At 43.2% G+C, this 24,659-nt stretch overlaps 1 protein-coding gene across 2 annotated transcripts in view; it reads left to right on the forward strand.

The window, feature by feature from the left end:
* Window positions 1-24,659, forward strand: part of mxra5a (matrix-remodelling associated 5a) — a 50,453-nt gene that overhangs the window by 19,432 nt on the left and 6,362 nt on the right. Inside the window, exons 3-6 of one of the 2 annotated variants that reach the window (XM_068033145.1) lie at window positions 147-276; window positions 5,094-5,484; window positions 8,462-13,384; window positions 19,248-20,148. In XM_068033145.1, coding sequence (XP_067889246.1) covers window positions 147-276; window positions 5,094-5,484; window positions 8,462-13,384; window positions 19,248-20,148 — 6,345 coding nt within the window. The remainder of the gene's footprint in view (window positions 1-146; window positions 277-5,093; window positions 5,485-8,461; window positions 13,385-19,247; window positions 20,149-24,659) is intronic. The other variant, XM_068033146.1, reaches the window with a different exon arrangement.

The following is a 24,659-nucleotide window of genomic DNA, read 5'->3' on the forward strand; positions in this document are numbered from 1 at the left end:
TAGCCCTAAATTCCCCAAATGACTCAGCTGGTAAGTATAGTGCCAGGTATAGAATGTAGAGAAGTTTGATCTCGAGTCTGTGCTGCACTAGATTTTATTTTGACCAAGGTGCAGGAGAGTGATCTACTTCTTCCATATTCTCACAGCTTTAACAATATACAATCTGTGAGTGAAGTTACGTTTCATGGACTTCAAAAGCTAGAGCTTCTGATGCTGCACGGAAATGAAATCCAAAGGCTTCCGGATGGAGCTTTTAAAGATTTGCAATCATTGCAGGTAGTACTTGATTTCTAGATGTAAATATTCAAATTTTAAAAATTATTTACTATTGTATTTGTGCTCTTTTTTGTATAAGGGTAAATACCACAAAGAAACTTAAAAACATATGAGGTTTAGAAGGATGTTTTAATAAAGACAAGGCATTGAGTCACACTTTCTTCTCTCTTAGAAATCAGGATGAAGGACCAGATACTGGTGACTTACAAAGTTGCCAACATACCTCTCTTCCAGTCCAAAGTTGCATCGAAGAAGGAATCTTGAAGTAATAGCAACTGCATGGGTGCACTGAGACTCTATTGCCTAATCATGAGGGCTGCTTTCTCTGCCCCTCTTTTTTGTCCCACCATGTAGCTCTTTGCTTAATGTGTCTCTCTTTCTTTCCTTCTTTCCCAGGTGACCTGAAACATTACCTCTGTTCCTCTTTACACAGATGCTGCCTGACCTGCTGAGTATTTCCATGATTTTCTGTTTTTGTTGCAGATTTCCAACATCCGCAGTATTTTGCTTTTGTATTTGATACATTATACTTCATCCCAAGTTGTCATTGATATAGATTGTAAATAGCTGAGGCCCAAGCCCTGATCCTTATAGTCCCCCACTAGTTACAGCCTGACAACCTAAAGTTACTCATTTATTCCTACTGTTTGTTTTCTGTCCACTAACCAATCCCCAATCCATGCTAAAATATTACCTCCAATCCCATGAGCCCTAATTTTGTACATTAAGCTCTTGTACAGCCACAGAGTCATTACAGCACAGTAGGAGGCCCTTCAGCCCAGTGAGCATATTATCAAATGCTTTTTGAAAGATCAAATACAATACACTGGTTCCCCCTTATCTACACTGCTAGTTACAACCTCAAGAAACTCTAACAGATTTGTCAAACACGATTTCCCTTTTATAAATCCATGTTGACTCTGCCTAATTATATCACCTATTGCCACATCCCGAATAAGAGATTCTAACATTTTCCCCACTACTGATGTCAGACTAAATGACCTATAGTTCCCATTTTTCTTTCTTCCTCTTTTCTTGAATAGCGACCTTCACATCCATGGGGATTGTTCTAGAAGTTAGGGAATGGAATGCAATGGAGAAAAATATTTTAACCAAATATAGATAGATTTTAAACAAAAGAATGGTATTTACCTCTTTTCCCCTCATTCTGCCTAGTTAGCTTCTTGCTATGACACTGTTCAAGATCCCTGTTAATCCTATAGACTTTTCTCTCTAATATTTCTTTTCTCCATCTCCTTTATCATAGGCAGGAAGAGTGATGAGGTCCTGCAGGGGGAGTTTAGGGAATTAGGTAGAAAGTTAAAAAACAGGACCTCCAGGGTTGTAATCTCTGGATTACTCCCTGTGCCATGTGCCAGTGAGGCTAGAAATAGAAAGATAGTGCAGCTAAACACGTGGCTGAATAGCTGGTGTAGAAGGCAGGGTTTCAGATATCTGGACCATTGGGATCTCTTCAGGGACAGATGGGACCTGTACAAGAAGGACGGGTTGCATCTAAACTGGAGGGGCACAAATATCCTGGCTGCGAGGTTTGCTAGCGTCACTCGTGAGGGTTTAAACTAGTGTGGAAGGGGGGTGGGAACCAGAGCAGTAGGACAGCAAGTGAAATAAATGAAGGGGAACTAGTAAATAAGGCCAGTAAGACTAAGAGGAAGAGCAGGCAGGGAGATGTTGCGGAGCATAGAGGGACTGGTGGTCTGAAGTGCATTTGTTTCAATGCAAGAAGTATAACAGGTAAGGCAGATGAACTTAGAGCTTGGATTAGTACTTGGAACTATGATGTTGTTGCCCTTACAGAGACTTGGTTGAGGGAAGGACAGGATTAGCAGCTAAATGTTCCAGGATTTAGAAGCTTCAGACGGGATAGAGGGGGATGTAAAAGGGGTGGGGGAGTTGCATTACTGGTTAAGGAGAATATCAAAGCTGTACTGCGGGAGGACACCTCGGAGGGGTCATGCAGCGAGGCAATATGGGTGGAGCTCAGGAATAGGAAGGTTGCAGTCACGATGTTGGGGGTTTACTACAGGCCTCCCAACAGCCAGCGGGAGGTAGTGGAGCAGATATGTAGACAGATTTTGGAAAGATGTAAAGGTAACAGGGTTGTAGTGGTGGGTGATTTTAACTTCCCCTATATTGACTGGGACTCACTTAGTGCTAGGGGCTTGGATGGGGCAGAATTTGTAAGGAGCATCCAGGAGGGCTTCTTGAAACAATACGTAGATAGTCCAACTAGGGATGGGGCCGTACTGGACCTGGTATTGGGGAATGAGCCCAGCCAGGTGGTCGAAGTTTCAGTAGGGGAGCATTTCGGGAACAGTGACCACAATTCCATATGTTTTAAGGTACTTGTGGATAAGGATAAGAGTAGTCCTCGGGTGAAGGTGCTAAATTGGGGGAAGGCTAATTATTACAATATTAGGCAGGAACTGAAGAATTTAGATTGGGGGTGGCTGTTTGAGGGCAAATCAACATCTGACATGTGGGAGTCTTTCAAACGTCAGTTGATTAGAATCCAGGACCAGCATGTTCCTGTGAGGAAGAAGGAGAAGTTTGGCAAGTTTCGGGAACCTTGGATAACGCGGGATATTGTGAGCCTCGTCAAAAAGAAAAAGGAAGCATTCGTAAGGGCTGGAAGGCTAGGAAATAGACGAATCCCTTGAGGAATATAAAGACAGTAGGAAGGAACTTAAGCAAGGAGTCAGGAAGGCTAAAAGGGGTTATGAGAAGTCATTGGCAAACAGGATTAAGGTAAATCCCAAGGCTTTTTATATGTATATAAAGAGCAAGAGGGTAACCAGGGAAAGGGTTGGCCCACTCAAGGACAGAGAAGGGAATCTATGTGTGGAGCCAGAGGAAATGGGCGAGGTACTAAATGAGTACTTTGCATCAGTATTCACCAAGGAGAAGGACTTGGTGGATGATGAGCCGAGGGAAGGGAGTGTAGATAGTCTCAGTCATCTCATTATCAAAAAGGAGGAGGTGTTGGGTGTCTTGCAAAGCATTAAGGTAGCTAAGTCCCCAGGGCCTGATGGGATCTACCCCAGAATACGGAGGGAGGCAAGGGAAGAAATTGCTGGGGCCTTGACAGAAATCTTTGCATCCTCATTGGCTACAGGTGAGGTCCCAGAGGACTGGAGAATAGCCAATGTTGTTCCTTTGTTTAAGAAGGGTGGTAAGGATAATCCAGGAAATGATAGGCGGTGAGCCTTGCGTCAGTGGTAGGGAAATTATTAGAGAGGATTCTTCGGGACAGGATTGACTCCCATTTGGAAACAAACCAACTTATTAGCGAGAGGCAGCATGGTTTTGTGAAGGGGAGGTCGTGTCTCACTAATTTGATTGAGTTTTTTGAAAAAGTGACAAAGATGATTGATGAAGGAAGGGCAGTGGATGTTATCTATATGGACTTCAGTAAAGCCTTTGACAAGGTCCCTCATAGCAGACTGATACAAAAGGTGAAGTCACATGGGATCAGAGGGGAGCTGGCAAGATGGATACAGAACTGGCTCTGTCATAGAAGACAGAGGGTAGCAGTGGAAGGGTGCTTTTCTGAATGGAGGGATGTGACTAGTGGTGTTCTGCAGGGATCAGAGCTGGGACCTTTGCTGTTTGTAGTATATATAAATGATTTGGAGGAAAATGTAGCTGGTCTGATTAGTAAGTTTGCGGACGACACAAAGGTTGGTGGAGTTGCGGACAGTGATGAGGATTGTCAGAGGATACAGCAGGATATAGATCGGTTGGAGACTTGGGCAAAGAAATGGCAGATGGAGTTTAATTTGGACAAATGTTTGGTAATGCATTTTGGAAGGTCTATTGCAGGTGGGAAGTATACAGTAAATGGCAGAACCCTTAGGAGTATTGACAGGCAGAGAGATCTGGGCGTACAGGTCCACAGGTCACTGAAAGTGGCAACGCAGGTGGATAAGGTAGTCAAGAAGGCATACGGCATGCTTGCCTTCATCGGTCGGGGCATAGAGTATAAAAATAGGCAAGTCATGCTGCAGCTGTACAGAACTTTAGTTAGGCCACACTTAGAATATTGCGTGCAATTCTGGTCGCCACACTACCAGAAGGACATGGAGGCTTTGGAGAGGGTACAGAAGAGGTTTACCAGAATGTTGCCTGGTCTGGAGGGCATTAGCTATGAGGAGAGGTTGGATAAACTCGGATTGTTTTCACTGGAACGACGGAAGTGGAGGGGCGACATGACAGAGGTTTACAAAGTTATGAGCGGCATGGACAGAGTGGATAGTCAGAAGCTTTTTCCCAGGGTGGAAGAGTCAGTTACTAGGGGCCAGAGGTTTAAGGTGTGAGGGGCAAAGTTTAGAGGGGATGTGCGAGGCAAGTTCTTTACACAGAGGGTGGTGAGTGCCTGGAACTTGTTGCCGGGGGAGGTGGTGGAAGCAGGTACCATAGAGACGTTTAAGAGGCATCTTGACAAATACATGAATAGGATGGGAATAGAGGGATACGGACCCCGGAAGTGCAGAAGGTTTTAGTTTAGGCAGGCATCAAGATCGGCGCAGGCTTGGAGGGCCGAATGGCCTGTTCCTGTACTGTACTGTTCTTTGTTCTATCCCCTCAAACCTCCCAAAATGGTCCAATAAAGTTCAATAAATCTTTGCATGGGCAATACAAGAACAACCACCTCAAGAATCTGTAAAAGTAATGCACTTGCTTCTTGTTAATAGAATACCTTGGTGCTTTGGTATAAATCATTCTGCATACTGAACTGATTTAGTATTGTTTTGAATTGCCCCTTATTATTGAACTTAATTATCCTTCTCTTGCAGGTATTTAAAATGAGCTACAATAAAGTGAGTGCCATAACAGGGCAGACATTTCAGGGACTGGTGAATTTATTACGCTTGCACATAGACCACAATAAGATTGAGTTCATTCAACCGGGCGCATTCTATGGACTCACCTCCCTGAAGCTGGTGCATCTCGAAGGAAACCTGTTGCAGCAAATCCATCCAAGCACCTTCGTAACCTTTTCATTTCTACAGCATTTTAAATTTTCGTCAATAAAGTACCTCTACCTCTCTGATAATCTCATTAGAACGCTGCCCAGGAAAATGCTGCATTCAATGTCACAACTGGAAAGCATCTACCTACATGGGAATCCATGGTCATGTGACTGCAGGTTAAAATGGCTGCTGGACTGGGAAAAAGAGGCTGAAGGTAATCAATGACTTTGCACCAAGTAGGAATGTATATATTATATTTTTTGTGCTTATCGAGGCGAGAATGTCAGTGTTGGAAAATGAAGCACTTTTCATTTCCAGTATCAGCAACAATTACTCCAAGGTGAGGTACATTAAGATGCACAGTAAATCTCCCCTTCACCTCTGAACAGGCTGGGACTGTCTTCTCTCCTGAGAGGTAGCCTGGTGGAGGTCTTTAAAATTCTGAACTGGTTTGATAGTTAGGTGTAGAAAAGATGCTCCCACTTGTGAGAGAGTCCAAAACCAGGCCATCAGAAATAAGATTGTCACTAATAAATCCAATAAAGAACTCAGGAGAAACTTCTTTATCCAGAGTGTTGAGAATGTGAAACTTTGCACCACATGGAGTGAATGAATAACATAGATGATTTTAAGGGGAAGCTAGATACGTTAATGAGGGAGAGAGGAATAGAAGGCCATGTTGTTAGGGTGAGAAGAAGAGGAGGCTCATTTGGAGAATAAAAAGAGGCATAGACAAGTTGGGCTGAATGGCCCATTTTTGTGCTGTAAATTGTATGCAATGCTCTCGAAAATGTGCATCAGCTGTAAATTCAGCATAGTTCCTCCTCCTGCACCAGTGTGACTTTTCTTCTATTTCTATACCAGTATTCCATGATCTCTTTGATTGAGATTGTCAATTCAATGCTGAATTAGGAGCAGTTTCGTGTTGTGAGTCCTTGCCACCGGGACAGTCTCTGCCCATTTGAAATGGACAGGGACTTTCCAAGGTCACTTTAGAAAGAATCCTTACAACAGCAACCAGAAGAAGATTTTATCCTATCATTCTGGGTTACAATTGAATCCAGATCACACAAATGTAAAGCTCAATGCACCCCCTAATCCTCCTGATCTATTTCCTCTGATGGGGAAATCAAGAACGAAGAGACATAATCTTAAATTATAACCTCGCCATTTAGGAAGGAAATCAGATGCACTTTTCCACTCAAAAGGTAGTATAAATCTAGAATTTTCTCCCCCAGAAGACATGGCAATGATGGGACAATTGGATCTTTCAAGAATGAAATCAGTAGATTTTTGTTAGATAAGGGTTTGAAGGAATATGGAGCAAAGGCAGGTCAATGGAGTTAAGGTAGAGACAAGATCAGCCATGAGCTAATTGATCATGGAGCAGGCCTGAAGGGCTGAATGCCCTCCTCCTGCTCCAGTGTTATCATTTGGCTCTTTTGTCTCTACAGGTTTTTTTAAAATAAAAAAACACAAAGAATCAATATACAGTTGTGTAAGCAACTGAAGTACAACATTTCTCATTGCCTTCATAGTGGTAGTGTAGTGGTAATATCACTAAACCAGTAATCTAAAGACTCAGATTAATGCCCTGGGGTCATGGGTTCAAATCCCACCATGGAAGCTGGTGGAATATAAGTTCTACTGGTTAATAAATTCAATATTTCATTAAAAATCTGGAATTGAAACCTTGTCCCAGTAATGGTGCCATAAAACTATCATTGATTGTTCTAAAAACCCATCTGGTTCACTAATGTCCTTTTGGGGAGGAAATCTGCTGTCCTTACCCAGTCTGACCTACATGAGACTCCAGACCCACAGCAATGTGGCTGACTCTTAACTGCCTAGCAAGCCATTCCCTTGTAAAGGGCAATTACGGATGGATAACATCCCTAACATCCCATGAAAGAATAAATTTAAAAAAACAAAGGAATGAAAGTTGTATTAGCAGCATCACTATTCAATGCAATGATTCAAATGGCTCAAAATGAAAAGCAAATCAGAAGCGGTGAGGATTGGGAATGGGATAATCAGGAAGGGCTTCTGATCCCTATACACTGATTCCTGCTGGAAACTGCCTTGTATTTGGACATCAGATGAGAGCGGGAGTGGGATCAGCTGTGATGCAGTCAATGTTGAACAGCCTGCTGCCGTTCATTAATGCCAAATAGACAATTCTTTATTATTTGGTACAAAGGTTGAGGTCTGTAACATGCCCAACTCTCTTAGCATGCCCCAATGTCTGTAACCTGTGCAAAAGGCACTGAGGTCTTGTACACAAGATGTGCTCGAGGCTGTTTGACTTCTGAGAAATATTAAAAGCAGGGTGCATTCCTACAATATGATTGGATTGCCTAATTAGCATTTCAGCCAAAAACAGTGCCTAGTTGGAACAAGCACTGAAAAGGAAGCCCCACTTTTAAAAAAACACTGCCTGATTCCCTCCTGCTCCTGTGTCTGGTGACCCCATCCCCACGTCTCCCCCTCACACTGGAAAATCTCTCACCAGGTAGCCAGCACCCCTACATTGGACACTGGTGCCTCAACTTCCAGACCTTGCCACATCACAACCAAGATGGCCAAAGTGTCAGAAAATCATTCAAATGATCCGAGCTAGTGCTACCATGCAAAGATACATGAGCATCTAAACAGAAACCCAATACGATCGAGGTATTTAATATGATTAAAGAATTTGATCGGGTAGATAAGAGAAATAGTTCCTCTGGTGGAGGAATCCAAAATGAATAGGTATAGCCCTAAAATTAGAGGTAGGCCAAAAACTATCAAAAAACTGTTAAGGCTGGGGGCTCAATTGAAAATTTCAAAACTGAGATTGATAGATTTTTGTTGGGTAAGGGTCTTAACAGAGTAAAGGTGTGTATATAGAATTAAGATACAGATCAGACATGATCAATTTGAATGGCAAACAGGCCTGAGGGGCTGAATGCCCTACTCCTGTTCCTATGTTCTAACCATTGTACAAGGTTTGGATCATCAGACCCACTGTCTTGGATGTGCAGAATTGCCTCTTGGCAGAGGTAAAACATGGTATCAAGCGCCTATGGGACTGTACCCTAGCAACTCTCAGCATATCAGAAGAGACATGGAGAAAAAGGAGAAGAAATCAGCAAAAGAAAATAAACAATTTCTGTCAAATACTTTGATTTTTTTCCCCCTCCCATTTGCAGGTGTCATAAAATGTAAAAAGGACAGAACGTATCCAAGAGGGCGGCTGTGTTCAGTGTGTTCCGAGCCCAAACAGTACACCAAAAAGGAGCTTTTTAAGTTGAAATCCAATGACCTGACCTGTACAAAGCCAACAATCGTATCCCCTTTGAAGAAGAGTAACATTAGTACATGGGAAGATGAAGAAGGTGAAGATATATCACATCAATACTATCAGAAACCATTTGGGAGCATGACTTTGAACTTAACTGACCAGCAAGGAAACAACAACCATTTGTTCTGCCATGTCAACAGACTAAGGGACGATGCGAAGATTCAATGGCATCGTCTAAGTCAACAAGAAATTTCAGTCAATATGTCCCTTTCATTAACCCTTATATGCTATATAGATCAAGAAAACATGGAAAGACTATGGAAACTTATTGCCTACTACAGTGAAGCACCTGTAAAACTGGAAAGGGGCTTAATGTTGTCCAAAGAGCCCAAGCTGAGCTATCGATATAGACAAGCCATTGATAACGATGCTTACTATTACACTGGTGTGAGAGCTAATGTTATGGCTGAGCCCTCATGGTTAATGCAACAGCACATCAACATCCAGCTTGATAGAAGGCAAACTACTGCAAGCCATGTCGTCCTCTTGTTCTCAATATATCTGTCGCAACACTTTCCAATGAGTGATGCAAAAAACAAGAACAGCTGGGTATTAATAAAAGAAAACGACAGGACAAAGATGGATCATGTTGTAGTTACAGGGACTATGCTGCAGCTAACTTGTCAGGTTGTTGCCTCAGGGAGTTCATCAATACAATGGGTGCTTCCTGATGGCACCCAATTGAAAGCTCCATACACCAGCGAAGATAACCGTATTTCTGTTTCTAACACTGGGAAGTTAATCGTGAAGGCTGTAGATCATTATGATTCAGGTTTATATCAGTGCATTGGGACAATTAAAGATGATACAGACACAATGACCTATAGAGTTGTTGTGCTACCTGCAAGAGTTCATGCATCTCAAGTCGAAGAAAGTGGCATCACTGTGCATTCTGGAGATATCATCTCGCTGCCCTGCACTGCCATCTCTGTACCAGATGCCCAGCTGAGTTGGATTCTTCCAAATAAGAATGTGCTCAGTGCCCCGTCAAACACTACAAGTGGATTTGTGTTGGAGAATGGAACTTTAGTAATCAAAACTAGTCATGTTAGCAACAGTGGGGACTACAGGTGTCTGGCCATCAACAGGTATGGTTTAGATTCACTGACTGTTAATGTGGCAGTCATTAAAAAGTTGCACAGCCAGCCAGTCAAAAAGGGGAAGGTTACTAAAGTGCCATTTCCCAAAATCCTTATAAGAACGGAGGATTCAGTGGAAGAACAACAGGATGGTTCAGGTACGGAAACAGCATATGAAAGTCAGGAACAAGTAACCTACAACAAATACGTTGACAGGGCACCTATTGAAGGAATACGCCTTCATGCTAATGACTTACATCACCATTCCAAAGTAGAATCCAAAAGGAACATTAAACCAAGGAAAGGGCTACAGAGGGGCAGGGGGAAGGCAGCGACAGAAGGCAGGAGACGATGGGATTTACGCAGAAGAGTCAATATGTCTAATAAAAAGATTGACCCACAAAAGTGGGCAGACATCTTGGCAAGAGTGAGAGCAAAAACTGTTCCTAAAGTAACGGTGTCCCCCTCATTCCATGTCTATAAATCAAGCACCACATCACTAGCTAGAAACGGAAAGAAAGTACATCACCAGGTGGCAAATCACCCAAAAAAACTCGACACAATCTCAGAAGAGGAATCTGGTGTGGAGGAATCATCAGGAATTGGAGATCTAAATTTTTTGGAGGATGAATTATTACACGTAAGTTCACCCCAAAGTGAAATAGCAAAAGATTTCTATATACTGGAGACCACTACACTTAATGACACTCTCGGTCTTAAACAACAAGAAAACATTTTGCAGCCAACAGTAAGGGGTGATACTAATTCTGCTAAAAATCAACTGTCTGGTGCATCTCATACTGAGCCTGTTCTCCAAAGCACTACGGAGTCCAGCACTGCAGCCAAGTTCCTTTCAGAACTGAGGTATGAGCACAAAATCTGGGATTTGCCAACAACCACAGCTTCAGCACTGGAACAGGTCAGTATTGAGCCAAGAGAGGAAATAATTATAGTGGAGCCAATACAGAGGGAACCAGAAGATAATGATCTATCTGTCATTCAAAATAAAACAAATACTCCAAAAACTAATGTAAATGAGGAGCTAATAGAACCTTGGATTACTAAAGCTGTTACACATCCAGCAAGAAAGCTTCCTGGAACGGATTCCATAATTGATATTACAGACATAAATTCTAACAGCAGTAAAGACAGCACATTTATCAGAGGAGGTCCAACCAAAGGGAGCAAAACAGTTACCACTATGACCACAACCAAAGCAACTTCATCAATTGCCAGAGCCTCTACCTCTACAACCAAAGCTAGAACTACCACTACCTTGGGCCTCATGACTGAAGCAACTTTAGTTACAACCCTGGTCTCCAACACCACAACCAAACCAGCTATCACAACTGCTGCTACCATTCCTCCCATCACTATAGCCAAAGCAACTACAGCGAAAATCATGGTGCCCAGGACCATGACAAAGACAACCACTGCAACGAATGTTAATGCAAGAGCTGGCCAAAGCAAACAAACGTCTATTACTGCTTCTCGAAAATACCCAAGGAGAAGACTTCCTGGCAGAAGGAAGTATCGGCCTAACAGGTACAGGCAAAGGCAACATTTATACCCAATAGCCAGGGCCAAAGAAGCAAAACCTACCCGTGTAATTATGACATCAACCACTGGGCCAAGTGTGAAGGCTGTTCCAACAGAAATGAAACATTCTGAAAATGGCCAAATCAAAGTCAGCACTACAATAGAAAAGGAGCCAGATTCAAAGTTAGCAACAACGGCTTCCAGCAAAATAAAGTCACCTGTTTTAGAACAACTGACTACAAAGGAACCAAAACTAAAATCGCTGAATGTCTTGACCATTGTAAAGTCTCCATATACAACCAAATCTCCTGGAACACCTGTCACTCAAGGGTCACAGTCTTCAAAGTCGCATCAACCAAAACCATTAACTTTGACAATGCGGATGACACTTAAAACTACAAAAGCCACTTTCTCAAATCTTCCCAAGTCAGGATCATCCAATCCTGAATCTCTAACTCATCAAACAAATACACTGTTTGTTCAAAGGGATTTTAAATTGCACAATGGTACAAAGCTTGATGCTACAACCATATCACCTCTGATATTAAATACCTTTGGTAAACCTCCAGATCTCACTACTCACTCGGATTCTCAGGAGTCAAGCGGTAGACCCATATCAACCACAACAAACACTACTTCAGTTGTTCCAGTGATATCTGGGAAATTAAAAGGAGTACAGGACAGCAGAAAAACATCAGATGTTATCTTAAATCCACTTGTCCCAATTACAGTACTTCCTATTACTACAACAGTTCATTTGACATCAAAATCGGTCATGAATTACCGTGAGATATTAACCACAACTACTGCTTCTAATATGCAGGAATCCAGGGAAACTCCAAAATCAAACATGGTGCCAAAAGTACCAACCACAACAGTTTTAGAAACTGGGACTAAATCACCAGAGGTCGACTCATCTCATGGAATTTCCACATTTCGACAAAATAGAAGTGATATTACACCAAAATTACATTCTCCTGACACAACTATTGCTCCTTCACGATTTCCTGGTCAGAACATTTCTCCATATAGAGAAGTAACAGAAAATTTTGTGCCAGAAGCCCAACCAACCAATGTAGCCTTTGGACATATCCCTCTTTTGCCTTCTCAACCCACGGTTACAATGGACGAAGAAATCCTGCCTTCAGCCATTTCTCCACAAGGTGTCTTGCCCACTCAAAAAACTGCTAGAATAGGAGTAATGAAACAAGATCGACTAAAAATCAACAGAACATCTGAAAGCAATAATACACCAGATAGAGTCCATTCAAGACAGCATATAGCAACCACACAAGGCAGACAACAAGTTAAAGAAACACACACAGAACAGTCAAACAACTTAACTTGGATTTCAAAGCATAAATGGAAGGCAGATGAAAATATCAGCCTAATGTCCATTCCAAACCAAGGCTTCAGGCCTAAATCTCCCAAATATATTCCAGTAGGAATGACGCAAAAACCACTGATACCTACAACAAGGGGTTGGTCACATCATTTTACAACTGGAGCACCATCAGAAGTAACTGACAAGCCCGGTTTGAAAACATTTGCACCAAGAACCGTGCAAAATGTAACAAAATCTGATGAACCTTTCATCAAGTCACCCACAGCAACATCAGCAACTCTGTTCCAAACAAGCCCATTGATATTTAACAAACTAGTCGATAGGACGGATGCTGATTTAAATGCCAGTTCGAGAAAAGCTGAAACAAATTACATAACGCCATTAAGGAAATCCATTGTACAAATACCCACTACAAATCAAGGCACTCAATCACACCGTCATTTACAGATCCCAAGTCTGTTTACTAAAGTGAAAACCTCAGCAAATATGTCCATGCCAACCATGCCAAAAGTGGCAGTACTCACGGGTACCCCAACAACTGTACCCACCACAAATACCACTGCTCAATCATTTAGAAATACCTTATTGAACAAAAGGTTATATTATACCCCAATCCTTCCACAGTTAGGAGGGAACTCATCCAAAGCTGCTCAATCATCTCCCAATTTTAAGGTGACAAAGGGAAAGCCAAAAATAGTCACCAGGAACCCTCTGACAGTGTCAGTGAAAGCAGAGATGGACGCTTACCTTCCTTGCGATACAACTGGGGAGCCCAAGCCTTTTGTGTCTTGGACAAAAGTGTCAACAGGTAAGAGACCTGTTGAGTATATCTACTTTACAGTCTTACAATGAGTAAACTAAAAAATGCAGTGCTTTATCAATGTGAAGGAAAATCATGGTAGTTTCCATAATGAGCAATCGATCAGCACCAAGAGGCAACAACTTGCAGATCCACTCTATATGAGTTAGTCAAGGCATCCACTCAATAGAAGGCTACATCCCTTCAGCCCCAGTGTCATATTGGCTTAGTGTAGGGTTGCCAACTCTGGTTGGTCATATTCTTGGAGCTGACATCACCTGACCTCCAGCCTCCAAAATACCCTTCCCCCACACTCCTGCCATTGGCTGGCTTACATGTCCAGACTTGTACTTACCATGCTAATTGGAAAGTAAATAGACCCTTCATTACCTGAAAGGATGATTCTTAACTATCAGCCTTTTATTGTATGTTCAGTAATTTTATAACAAGTAAACAAAAATGTTCAAAGGGAGTTATTATTTTTCTAAAGAAATTATTATCCCTATGATTTTTTTTTAGGGTTGCTCACAGCAGTGTCCTGGGGATTAGTCTTTAATTCCCGGCAAATCCAGGGCATCTGGGGTAGCACAGTGCGGGCGGCACAGTGGTTAGCACCGCAGCCTCACAGCTCTAGTGACCTGGGCTCGGTTCTGGGTTCTGCCTGTGTGGAGTTTGCAAGTTCTCCCTGTGACCGTGTGGGTTTCTGCTGGGTTTTCTGGTTTCCTCCTACAGCCAAAGACTTGCAGGTTGATAGGTAAATTGGCCATTGTAAATTGCCCCTAGTGTAGGTAGATGGTAGGAGAATTGAGGGAAGGTGAGGATGTGGTAAGGAATATGGGATTAATGTAGGATTAGTATAAATGGGTGGTTGATGGTTGGCACAGACTCAGTGGGCCGAAGGGCCTGTTTCAGCCAGTCTCTCTATGACTATGACTCTAATCCTGGAGATTTGGCAACACTAACTTACCAATAGTACTGTTAAATCTGAGGCAAAAGGATGTTAGATTTGAACCCCACTATTGACATAGTCAAGATTGATACACCTATGTGGTGTTGAGGGAGTGCTGTACAATCAGATGTGTTGGCTTTTGGGTGAGCTGTTAAACTAAAATCTTGTACACCTGCTTATGAAGATTTAAGCAATCCTTTGGCACTAATTGGAGTTATCCTGACTAACATTTTAATCACCCTGATTGTGTTTTGCCTTTATGACACTTATAGTAACCATTGGTGATGAAGCATGTTGGGCTGTCGTAAGTGATTGTTCTTTCTTAACAACCCACTAGAGGTTATTTTGCTGAAAGGGTGAAAACAGGCTTTAAATGGATGCTGTGCTAATAAGCCAAGTCTGTTTGAAAGTCTGGATTTAGCACACAATTCTGATCCTAATTGCTGATTATCATAACTGGAACTTACCTAAATCAGGTTTAGCACTCAAGCACCGATTAGGTGTAATTTATGTGGAGTGGTATACATAGGCTCCATGCACCCACTTCCATTTAAGGTGTGGAGTGCACACCAGCAGGTTTCAGGATGGCTTAGGGACTGAGTGAGAGGGTGCACATGTTCTCACTGGAAGCTCTGGCAGAGGAGGTCCAGAGGAGGAGGGATATACTTGTCCTCCAATCCCTTTCTTCTCCTCCTCCTCCTCCTCCACCACTTGTGCCCCTAACCTTCACTGCCTGGTATAATTGCTGGGTAAGGGCTGGTCAGTCATGAACAACAGATTGTGGCACATGCACCAAGTCACCATGAATCTGGGGCCCTTTTCATCCTCATGTCCCTCTTTCCTGCAGCAGCTGGCACTGTCCTCCCTGGCCTCATCTCCTTCTTGAATTTTCTGAAGAGGTGACTGAAGTAATGGATAGTGGAATGCTTCAGCTATGCAAAGCCCTGGTTAGAATACACCTGGAGCACTGTGAACAGTTCTAGGAACCACACCTTAGGAAGGATATATTGGCTTGGAGGGAGTGCAGCATAGGCTTACCAGAATGATACCTATACTCCAAGGATTAAATTACAAGGAGTGATTACACAAATTAGGGTTTATTCCCTGGAATTTAAAAGGTTAAGCTGTGACTTGATTAAAGTTTTAAAGATATTAAGGGAAACCGATAGCGTAGATCGAGAGAAACTATTTCTGCTGGTTGGGGAATATAGGGCTAGGGGGCATAATCTAAAAGTTAGAGTCAGCCCTTTCAGGAGTGAAATTAGGAAACACTGCTACACACAAAGGGTGGCAGAAGTTTTGAACTCTCTTCTGCAAATGACAATTGATGCTAGATCAATTGTTAATTTTAAAGCTGGGAATGATAGGTTTTATTAACCAAAGGTTTAAGGGACATGGGGCAAAGGTACATGGAGTTAGGTTGCTGATCAGCCATGATCTGATTGAATGATGGAACAGATTCAAGAGGCTGAATGGCCTCCTCTTGTTCCTATGTTCCTCTTTCCATTCCTCTTTTAGACGAAGCAGGACCCCTAGCAAGATTCATGACTGAACACTCACTTTCTCGTGATAACTCCTATAAGGCGTTCAATAAGTTGGGAGTAGCACAGCACTTACTCTTTTTAGGTGAAGTCCTCAAAGAATCTCTGAGCCTCACAGCTCCAGCGACCCGGGATCAATTCTGGGTACTGCCTGTGTGGAGTTTGCAAGTTCTCCCTGTGTCTGCATGGGTTTCCTCCGGGTGCTCCAGTTTCCTCCCACATGCCAAAGACTTGCAGGTTGATAGGTAAATTGGCCATTATAAATTGCCCTTAGTATAGGTAGGTGGTAGGGAAATGTAGGGACAGGTGGGGATGTGGTAGGAATATGGAATTAGTGTAGGATTAGTGTCAATGGGTGGTTGATGGTCGGCACAGACTCGGTGGGCCGAAGGGCCTGTTTCAGTGCTGTATCTCTAAGTACTAAGTAAGTAAATGTTGATAGTGTGTTGGCGATGTCTCGGCAAAGTGTCCCAGAAAGATCTCCTGATAAGTTTCAAAAGTCCTCTTCAAACCTCTAGCAGCAAGTGAATGGTAAAATGTAATGTACCTTTAGGTAGCTCTCAAAATCTCCTGCAACAACCAGTCTACTCCCAATCAGCAAGTCACTGTTAGGAGAGGGCGTTAGGTCAAGTACTGGCAACAAAAATGCCGTTCAACCTCATTAACAAGCACTGGCAGGCATCAACTGTTTAACGATCCTACGGGTGACTGTTCCTCACGCCAGCTTCAACTCCTTTACCAAAATAACATTTTGTGTTAGTTTCAGTTTAAGACCGCAATTTGGCCACCTCGTAGACTCTTTTTGCATTTAAAATATCTGGGGAAAATCATCCCCATTATATTTAAATACTCAACAGAAGCTAACATATTTTCCTCTAATTTATGCAAAATTTTAGCAAGGGGGCCATAAATTTAAGATAATCACAAAAAGAAGGAAGGGGGTGGTTGAAGTAGAGTCTACAGTTCTTTTTAAAAGGGAATTCGTTCCTTGAAAAAAATATTAATTGATATGAGGAACATGCAGGCGAGTAGGATTAGATGAGATGGTGCACTGGAGAAAAGATGGTGGAAATTTATCCTTCAAGTAGTCTGTGTTGGATCATTTTGTGCTGGAACATTTTATGATTCAATGATTTAAGACCTTTTTTACATAGAAAATATTCCAAACAGTTTACAGAGGGGATAAGGAAGAAAAAGAAGAGAAAAGATGGATAGAAAAGATGGGTTTTGAGAAGGTTGCTAAAGGTGGGGGGAGAAGCAGAGAGGCAGAGGGATTTAAAGAAGTTCCATAGGGCCCATTGAGGCAGAAGGCTCTCCTATAGATGCAACGAGAGCAAGAGGTTGTACAAACATGCCGTGCTACAACAGCTACATATTTGGTGTATGGGTATATCAGACTGTTCTCAGCTGTATATACCTTAACTAGACTCCTTTTGGGTTCAATTTTATGTGACTGATTTTTTTTCTCCCAGTGGTAGTTTTGTTGTGAAGAATGGTTTCATAAACTTTAGATGTGGGTTATGATGTACATAGCCCCTGCCGTTCAGGATCCTAAACTCACGCCCCACTCATTCTTTCTCTCCGAAAGGTTAGGTATTTTTGCACTTCAGGAAAAATTGAAGGGATCATGTCACTAGGACTACATTTCACAGGATATTTCAGTCGAACTAGCAGTGGTGATATTTAATTGGAATTTAAGATAAAACAAATGAAATGACGCATTAAAGAAGACATAGTTCTGGATTCAATCTGAGTTTGCACTGAAGCTGGATTCTTGGAACAAGCCATTCCTATTATTGAATTTGCCAAACAGTTCCTCTAATTTATTTCTCCTCTTTTCCTGAAGACTGTCGGGTAGATTTTCCTTTAAATTACATCCAGTTAGCAAGATCTATGATATAAGAATTTAGGGCCCATCCAATTTTCCAGGAAGGATTTTGTAATGGCACAAGAAGGGCTCAGCAGTTTTCAGTCATTGATATTAAAGGCCTGCTCGGGTCTACAAATGAGACCCGACCCAAGCCCGACAGAACCCCATCCGACCCCGACCCCGACCCGGCCCGAGTCCTTCCATTTTTTCCCATGCCCGACTCAACCCGACCCGACCATCAGTTAGCCTACTTTCCATTTTTCACTTTGTTCCTTACCTGCGCAAGCTTAAAATAACTGTAACAAAGCCACCTTTAAAGTCCAAAAAGTAAATTAACATTAGAGTCACTCACCTGAGGTTGCGATAGAGCGTGTCCGATCCGGCCTGACCTGACCCGAGCCCAAATGCCAGACCCGGATGTGCAACCCGATCCGACCCGAATCCGACACATGTCGTTGGGTCCCGTCGGGTTCGGGTCAGGTAGCAGACCTTTAATAGATATTAAAGTCTGACCCTGATGTTGCTAATTGGACATATATGAAAGTTCCAAGTGTTTACGCCAGTACTTACAGGACAGGTAGGGTATGCTGTTTAAGGAAATGTATTGAAAGAATCTGATAGTAAGATTGGTAGCAGCATGCTGAGGTTATTGGTGAATCTTTTTCTTTCTTTCCTGTCTCCAATTGGGGGAGACAGTGGCTTGGTGGTAACGTCACTGGACTAGTAATCCAGAGGCAATCCAGAGGCCTGGGCTAAGGCCCTGGTGACATGGATTCAGATCCCACCACAGCAGCTGGTGGAATTTAAATTCAATTAATTAATAATAATCTGGAGTAGAAAGCTAGTGTCAGTAATGGTGCCATGAAACTATCATTGATTGTTCTAAAAACCCACCTGGTTCACTAATGTCCTTTAGGGAAGGAAATCTGCCATCCTTCTCTGGTCTGGCCTACATGTGACTCCAGACACACAGCAATGTGGTTGACTCTTAACTGCCCTCTGAAATGGCTTAGTAAGCCACTCAGTGATCAAGGGCAATTAGGGATAGGCAACAAATGCTGGCCTAGCCAGTGATGCCCATGTCCCATGCAAAGAATTTTGAAAAAAACTTAGAGGGCTTTTTGCCACTGTAATCTGGCGATATTCTTTTGGTACATCCATAATATTGAGACAATGGGCTTCTCATTGGGAAATCTCCTTTACTGATTTTTTTTTAAAGCAGGAGAAATGGTGGAATTCCATGACTGTCAGGCTGCACTTGAGGTAAAATGTGCTCACCTGCCAGAACCCACGTACTCACATTTCCAGGTAGAGTTACAACCACCTGGAAATGACCATCTGCAACCCGATTCACTAGTAGAGCAGTGCTATCTGTGCATACGCCAATGGCCTGATGATGGTAACCATGTATGCCCTCAAGTCCTCAGAACACTGAGACTGATTGTAGCATCCTTGCTAATTCCCTGGCTGAAATGAAAGAGTTCAATATTAAAATCCTTGTGCTTCTTACAGGGGCTGTGATGATGGCAAGTAGCAAAATGCTACGATTTGCAGTCTTCGACAATGGGACCTTTGGCATTCACAATGTTCAAGTCCAGGACCGCGGGCAGTACCTGTGCACCGCGCGGAATCTGTACGGCACAGACAAGATGGTGATCACATTGATCGTGCTGGCCCAGCCACCGCGAATAGTTGGAGCCCGCTACAAAGACACCACCGTGTACCTGGGAGAACCGTTCCTGGCAGAGTGCAGGGCCGAGGGAACGCCCACCCCCCACGTTTCATGGTTGCTGCCGGGCAGGAAGCTCCTGCAGACTCCAGGCGGCGTGGGGAGTAGTTTGACAGTGATGCAGAACGGGACCTTGTCCATTAGGAAGACGGCGTTCTCAGATCGAGGGGTTTACAAGTGCATCGCTAGCAATGCCGTGGGAGCAGACACTGTGACAGTGAGGCTGCACATTGCGGCGCTGCCTCCTATGATTCAACAAGAAAGGACCGAGAGTGTCACAATCGTCACAGGGCAGGGTGCTCGTGTTCACTGCACTGCCAAAGCCGCACCCCCAGCAAATATTCGCTGGATCCTTTTTGATGGGACACAGATCCGGCCTTCCCAGTTCATCAATGGCAATCTGTTTGTTTTTCCAAATGGCACCCTGTACATACGTAACCTGTCGGAGCGAGAGGTTGGAAACTATGAATGTGTGGCAACTAATATAGTCGGCGTTGCCAGGAGGACAGTGAGCATAAACATTCAAAAAAGTTCAGCTACTGCCAAGATTACTGTTTCATCTCCCCGAAAAGTGGACATTAGCTATGGAAGCACTCTGCATTTGGACTGCATTGCTGCAGGAGACCCAGGGCCGAGAATACTTTGGAGGCTACCTTCAAAACTGCTTGTGGATTCACGCTACAGGTACATTAATATTTACAGAGGAGGGTATTAAAGCCGTTGGGCCCCACAAAACATTTTGTTGTTGTTATTGCAGAAGCTTTCTCAATGTCTTGGTTGGTGTTTGGGGAGATGGATGGGGAAGATAGCAGCATAGCGGTAAAGTCACCGAACTAGTAATGCAGATGCCCAGGCCAATGCCCTGGGGACATGGGTTCAAATCCCACCACGGAGCTGGTGGCATATCAATTAAATTAACTAATAAAAATCTGGAAGTGAAAGCTAGTCTCAGTAATGGTGCCACAAAACTATCACTGATTATCATGAAAACCCATCTGGTTCACTAATGTCCTTTAGGGAAGGAAATCTGCTGTCCTTACCTGGTCTGGCCTACATGTGACTCCAGACCCACAGCAATGTGGTTGACTCTTAACTGCACTCTGAAATGACCTAGCAAGCATCAGTTGTCAAGGGCAATTAGGGAGAGAAAACAAATGCTGGCCTTGCCAGCGATTCCCAACATCCCATGAAAGAATAAAATAAAATTGCGCAACCTACTGTCTTATTGAGCCATGTCTGTCAGCTGTAGTTCAGTTGGTAGCACTCTCATGCTCTCTGTCAGATTGTTGTGTGTTCAAGTCCCTCTCCAGAAACTTGAGCATAAATTTCCAGGCTGACGCGCTAGCACAGACTGAGGGAGCCCTGCACTATAGGAGGTTTTGCCTTTTGAATGAAACATTAAACCAAGGCATCGTCTGCTCTCTCAGGTGGCCGTACAAGATCCCGCAGCACTATTTCAAAGAAGATCATGGAAATTCTCCCTGGTGTCCTGGTCGATATTTATCCCTCAATCGATATCACTAAAAAAGACAGACTGTGGTCATTATTGGCTGCCATGGCAGGACTGACGTTTGAAGAGAAATTGGGTCGATTAGGCTTGTATTCGCTAGAGTTCAGAAGAATGAGAGGGGATCTCATAGAAACCTACAAAATTCTAACAGGACTGGACAGACTAGATGCAGGAAGGATGTTTCCGATGGTGGGGGAGTCCAGGACCAGGGGTTACAGTCTAAGGATAAGGGGTAAGCCATTTAGGACTGAGATGAGGAGGGGTTTCTTCACCCAGTGAGTGGTGAACCTGTGGAATTCTCTACCACGGAAAGCAGTTGAGGCCAAATCATTAAATATATTCAAGAAAGAGTTAGATATAGTTCTTAGGGCTAAAGGGATCGAGGGATACGGGGAGAAAGCGGGAACAGGGTACTGAGTTTGGATGATCAGCCATGATCATATTGAATGGCGGTGCAGGCTCGAAGGGCCGAATGGCCTACTCCTGCTCCTATTTTTTATGTTTCTATGTTTCTTCCATTACAACAGTTCAAAACTAATTCATTGGCTGCAAAGTGCTTTAGGGACATTTCGAGATTGTGAAAGGCGCTATATAAATGCAAGTCTTTCTGTTCTATGTTTGAATGTCTGATGGAAGCTAGGGCTGTGCAGCTGCAGTTGGACAATAAATCACTCAGTTTTGCAATAATGATTAAGTGAATTCAGTTGGGGATTTCCTCCTCTCAACATGAAATATTCATTTTAACAGATTAGTGAGAAGGTTTGGAATTTGTAAACATGGATGGCTTTAGTCTAAAGTGTGACATGTTCACTGCTGTCTCCCCCAGATCAAAATCCTTGACTGAATTAGAATTCATTCACACCGGCCAACTGGTGAGCCCCTCTCCTCACTTTGCCAGACATTGCCTCCAATCCAGCAACCCTATAATTTCAACACAGGCACTGACCTTTTGCTCATTCCTGTAAGTGCTGTTTCCCATATCTGGATCAGCATAAAAGAACCAAGGAGTGATGAATGAGTGGAACTCATGCCGATGCAGCAACAATTTTGTATGCAGTTCACAAACATACGCCTACCTCTGTGGCAGCAGGCAACCACCTCCTCGGAGAATCTGCTTGTGCTACTTTATAGATAGGTAGATGGAGGTGCGTGAGAATGTCCCAGGTGAATCTTGACTCCGTCCCCTTGAGAATTGGTAGGAAGCATCTGGATTCTGCTTGTTGTCTCACTGCAGTGGTAGACCTAAGATCTTTCCATGGCAATAGTGTTTTGGTCCAACACTGCATGACTGTGCCCTTCCTTATCTGTTTTAAGCAGTATCTAAGCCTTGCATTTCTGTCATAATGTCACTACAGCCTGCTTTATGCCTTTTTTAAATTAACCTATAAGAAGATACCAATGGGTCGCCCGACTGCAATTAACCATAAACCAAACAAACGTAGTCCCATCTTTTTAAGGAGCCATAACTGATACAGCACATAATCATAAAAACAGAGGAAACATAACCTTAAATATGATAGCAATCAGTGTCCCACTGCACACCCTATACCCAGCATTACCCCGTGGTCTTGGGAGACCTCAACACCACATGCTGCTTCTCCAGGGCCACCCGGGCATGGAAAAGACGTGGAATAGAGCCAGGCATCCAGAGCAATCAGTCCCATAGGCAGCATCTAACCTGGACCTTGGCCAGGCCCAGGAGCAGACCGACGCAGAGGTCTTCCAACTAGCCCACACCTCACCCCCACTACACTGGGTGGCCAAAGATCAGGAGCATGGGACTTAGTTTGAGGAGCAGACCCTTCAAATAGTGGAAGTATGAGAACAGATTTCATTTGCATGCAACAGCCAACAGTAGAATGACCATCTAGCTGCATTTTTTTACCCATCATGTTCCTGCACTCTAGAGTTTCTTTCCATACCGTTCCACCTTGCTCCATCTCTCACCATTTTCAAAGCCTCAAACATACGAACATGCAGACATACGAATTAGGAGCAGGAGTATGCCACTGGGCCCCTCGAACCTGCTCCGCCATTCAATAAGATCATGGCTGATCTGATTGTAAACTTGACTTCACATTCCTGTCTACTCCCATTAACCTTTCACCCCCTTGCTTATCAAGAATCTATCTACCATTGCCTTAAAAATATTCAAAGACTCTGCTTCCACCGGCTTTTGAGGAAGAGAGTTCCAAAGACTCACGATCCTCTGAGAGAAAAAAATTCTCCTCATCTCTGTCTTAAATGGGCAACTCCTTATTTTTAAATAGTGACCCCTAGTTCTAGATTCTCCCACAAGAGGAAACATCCTTTCCACATCCACCCTGTCAAGACCCCTCAGGATCTTCTATGTTTCAATCAAGTTGCCTCTTACTCTTCTAAATTCCAGCAGATACAAGCCTAGCCTGACCAATCTTTTCTCGTAAGACAGCCTGCTCATTCCAGGTATTAGTCTAGTAAACCTTCTCTGTACTGCCTCCAACTGCATTTACATCCTTCCTTAAATAAGGAGACCAGTACTGTACACAGTACTCCAGATATGATCTCACCAATGACCTGTATAGCTGAAGCATAACCTCCCTACTTTTATATTCAATTCCCCTCGTGATAAATGATATAATTCTATTAACTTTCCTAATTACATGCTGTACCTGCATACTAACCTTTTGCGATTCATGCACCAGGACACCCAGATCCCTCTGCATCTCAGAGCTCTGCAATTGCTCACCATTTGGATACAATGCTTCTTTTTTATTCTTCCTGCCAAAGTGGACAATTTCACATTTTCCCACATTATACTCCATTTTCTAGATCTTTGCCCTTCACTTAGCCTATCAATATCCCTTTGTAGCCTCCTTATGTCCTCTTCACAACTTACTTTCCCACCTATCTACTGTGAAAGGGCTTGACAGGGTAAAGGCTGAGAGATTGTTCCCACGGTTCAGGGGATCTAGAACACAGGGACATAGTCTCAGGATAAGGGGCCAATCATTCAGGACTGAGATGAGGAGAAATTACTACACTCAAAGGGTTGTGAATCTTTGGCATTCTCTACCCCAGAAAGTTGTGGATTCCCCATCATTTAATACATTTAAGGCTAGGATAGAGAGATTTTTGGTCTCACAGGGAATCAAGGGATATGGGGAGCGGGCAGGAAAGTGGAATTGAAGCCCACGATCAGCCTTGATCATATTGCATGGCGGAGCAGGCTCGATGGGTCATATGGCCTACTTCTGCTCCTATTCCTTGTGTTCTTATCAGCAAATTTAGCAACCATGCCTTCGGTCCCTTCATCCAAGTCATTTATATAAATTGTAAAAAGTTGAGGACCCAGCGCTGATCCCTGCGGCACACCACTTGTTACATCTTGCCAACCGGAAAATGACCCATTTATGCGTACTCTCTGTTTCCTGTTAGCTAGTCAATCTTCTATCCATGCCAATATGTTACCCCCTACACCATGAGCTTTTATTTTCTGCAATAACCTTTGATGTGGCACCTTATCAAATGCCTTCTGGAAATCTAAGTACAGTACATCCACTGGTTCCCCTTTATCCACAGCATATGTTACTTCTTCAAAGAACTCCTCAAAACCTACCTCTTTTATCATGCCTTTCTTTGTTCACCTTCCCTAACTCATCCCTCTTAATATTTGCTTGGCATTTGTTACCCCTTTTGTAAATCA

Source organism: Heterodontus francisci, chromosome 6 (genome assembly GCF_036365525.1).
Source record: "Heterodontus francisci isolate sHetFra1 chromosome 6, sHetFra1.hap1, whole genome shotgun sequence".
Classification (NCBI taxonomy): domain Eukaryota; kingdom Metazoa; phylum Chordata; class Chondrichthyes; order Heterodontiformes; family Heterodontidae; genus Heterodontus; species Heterodontus francisci.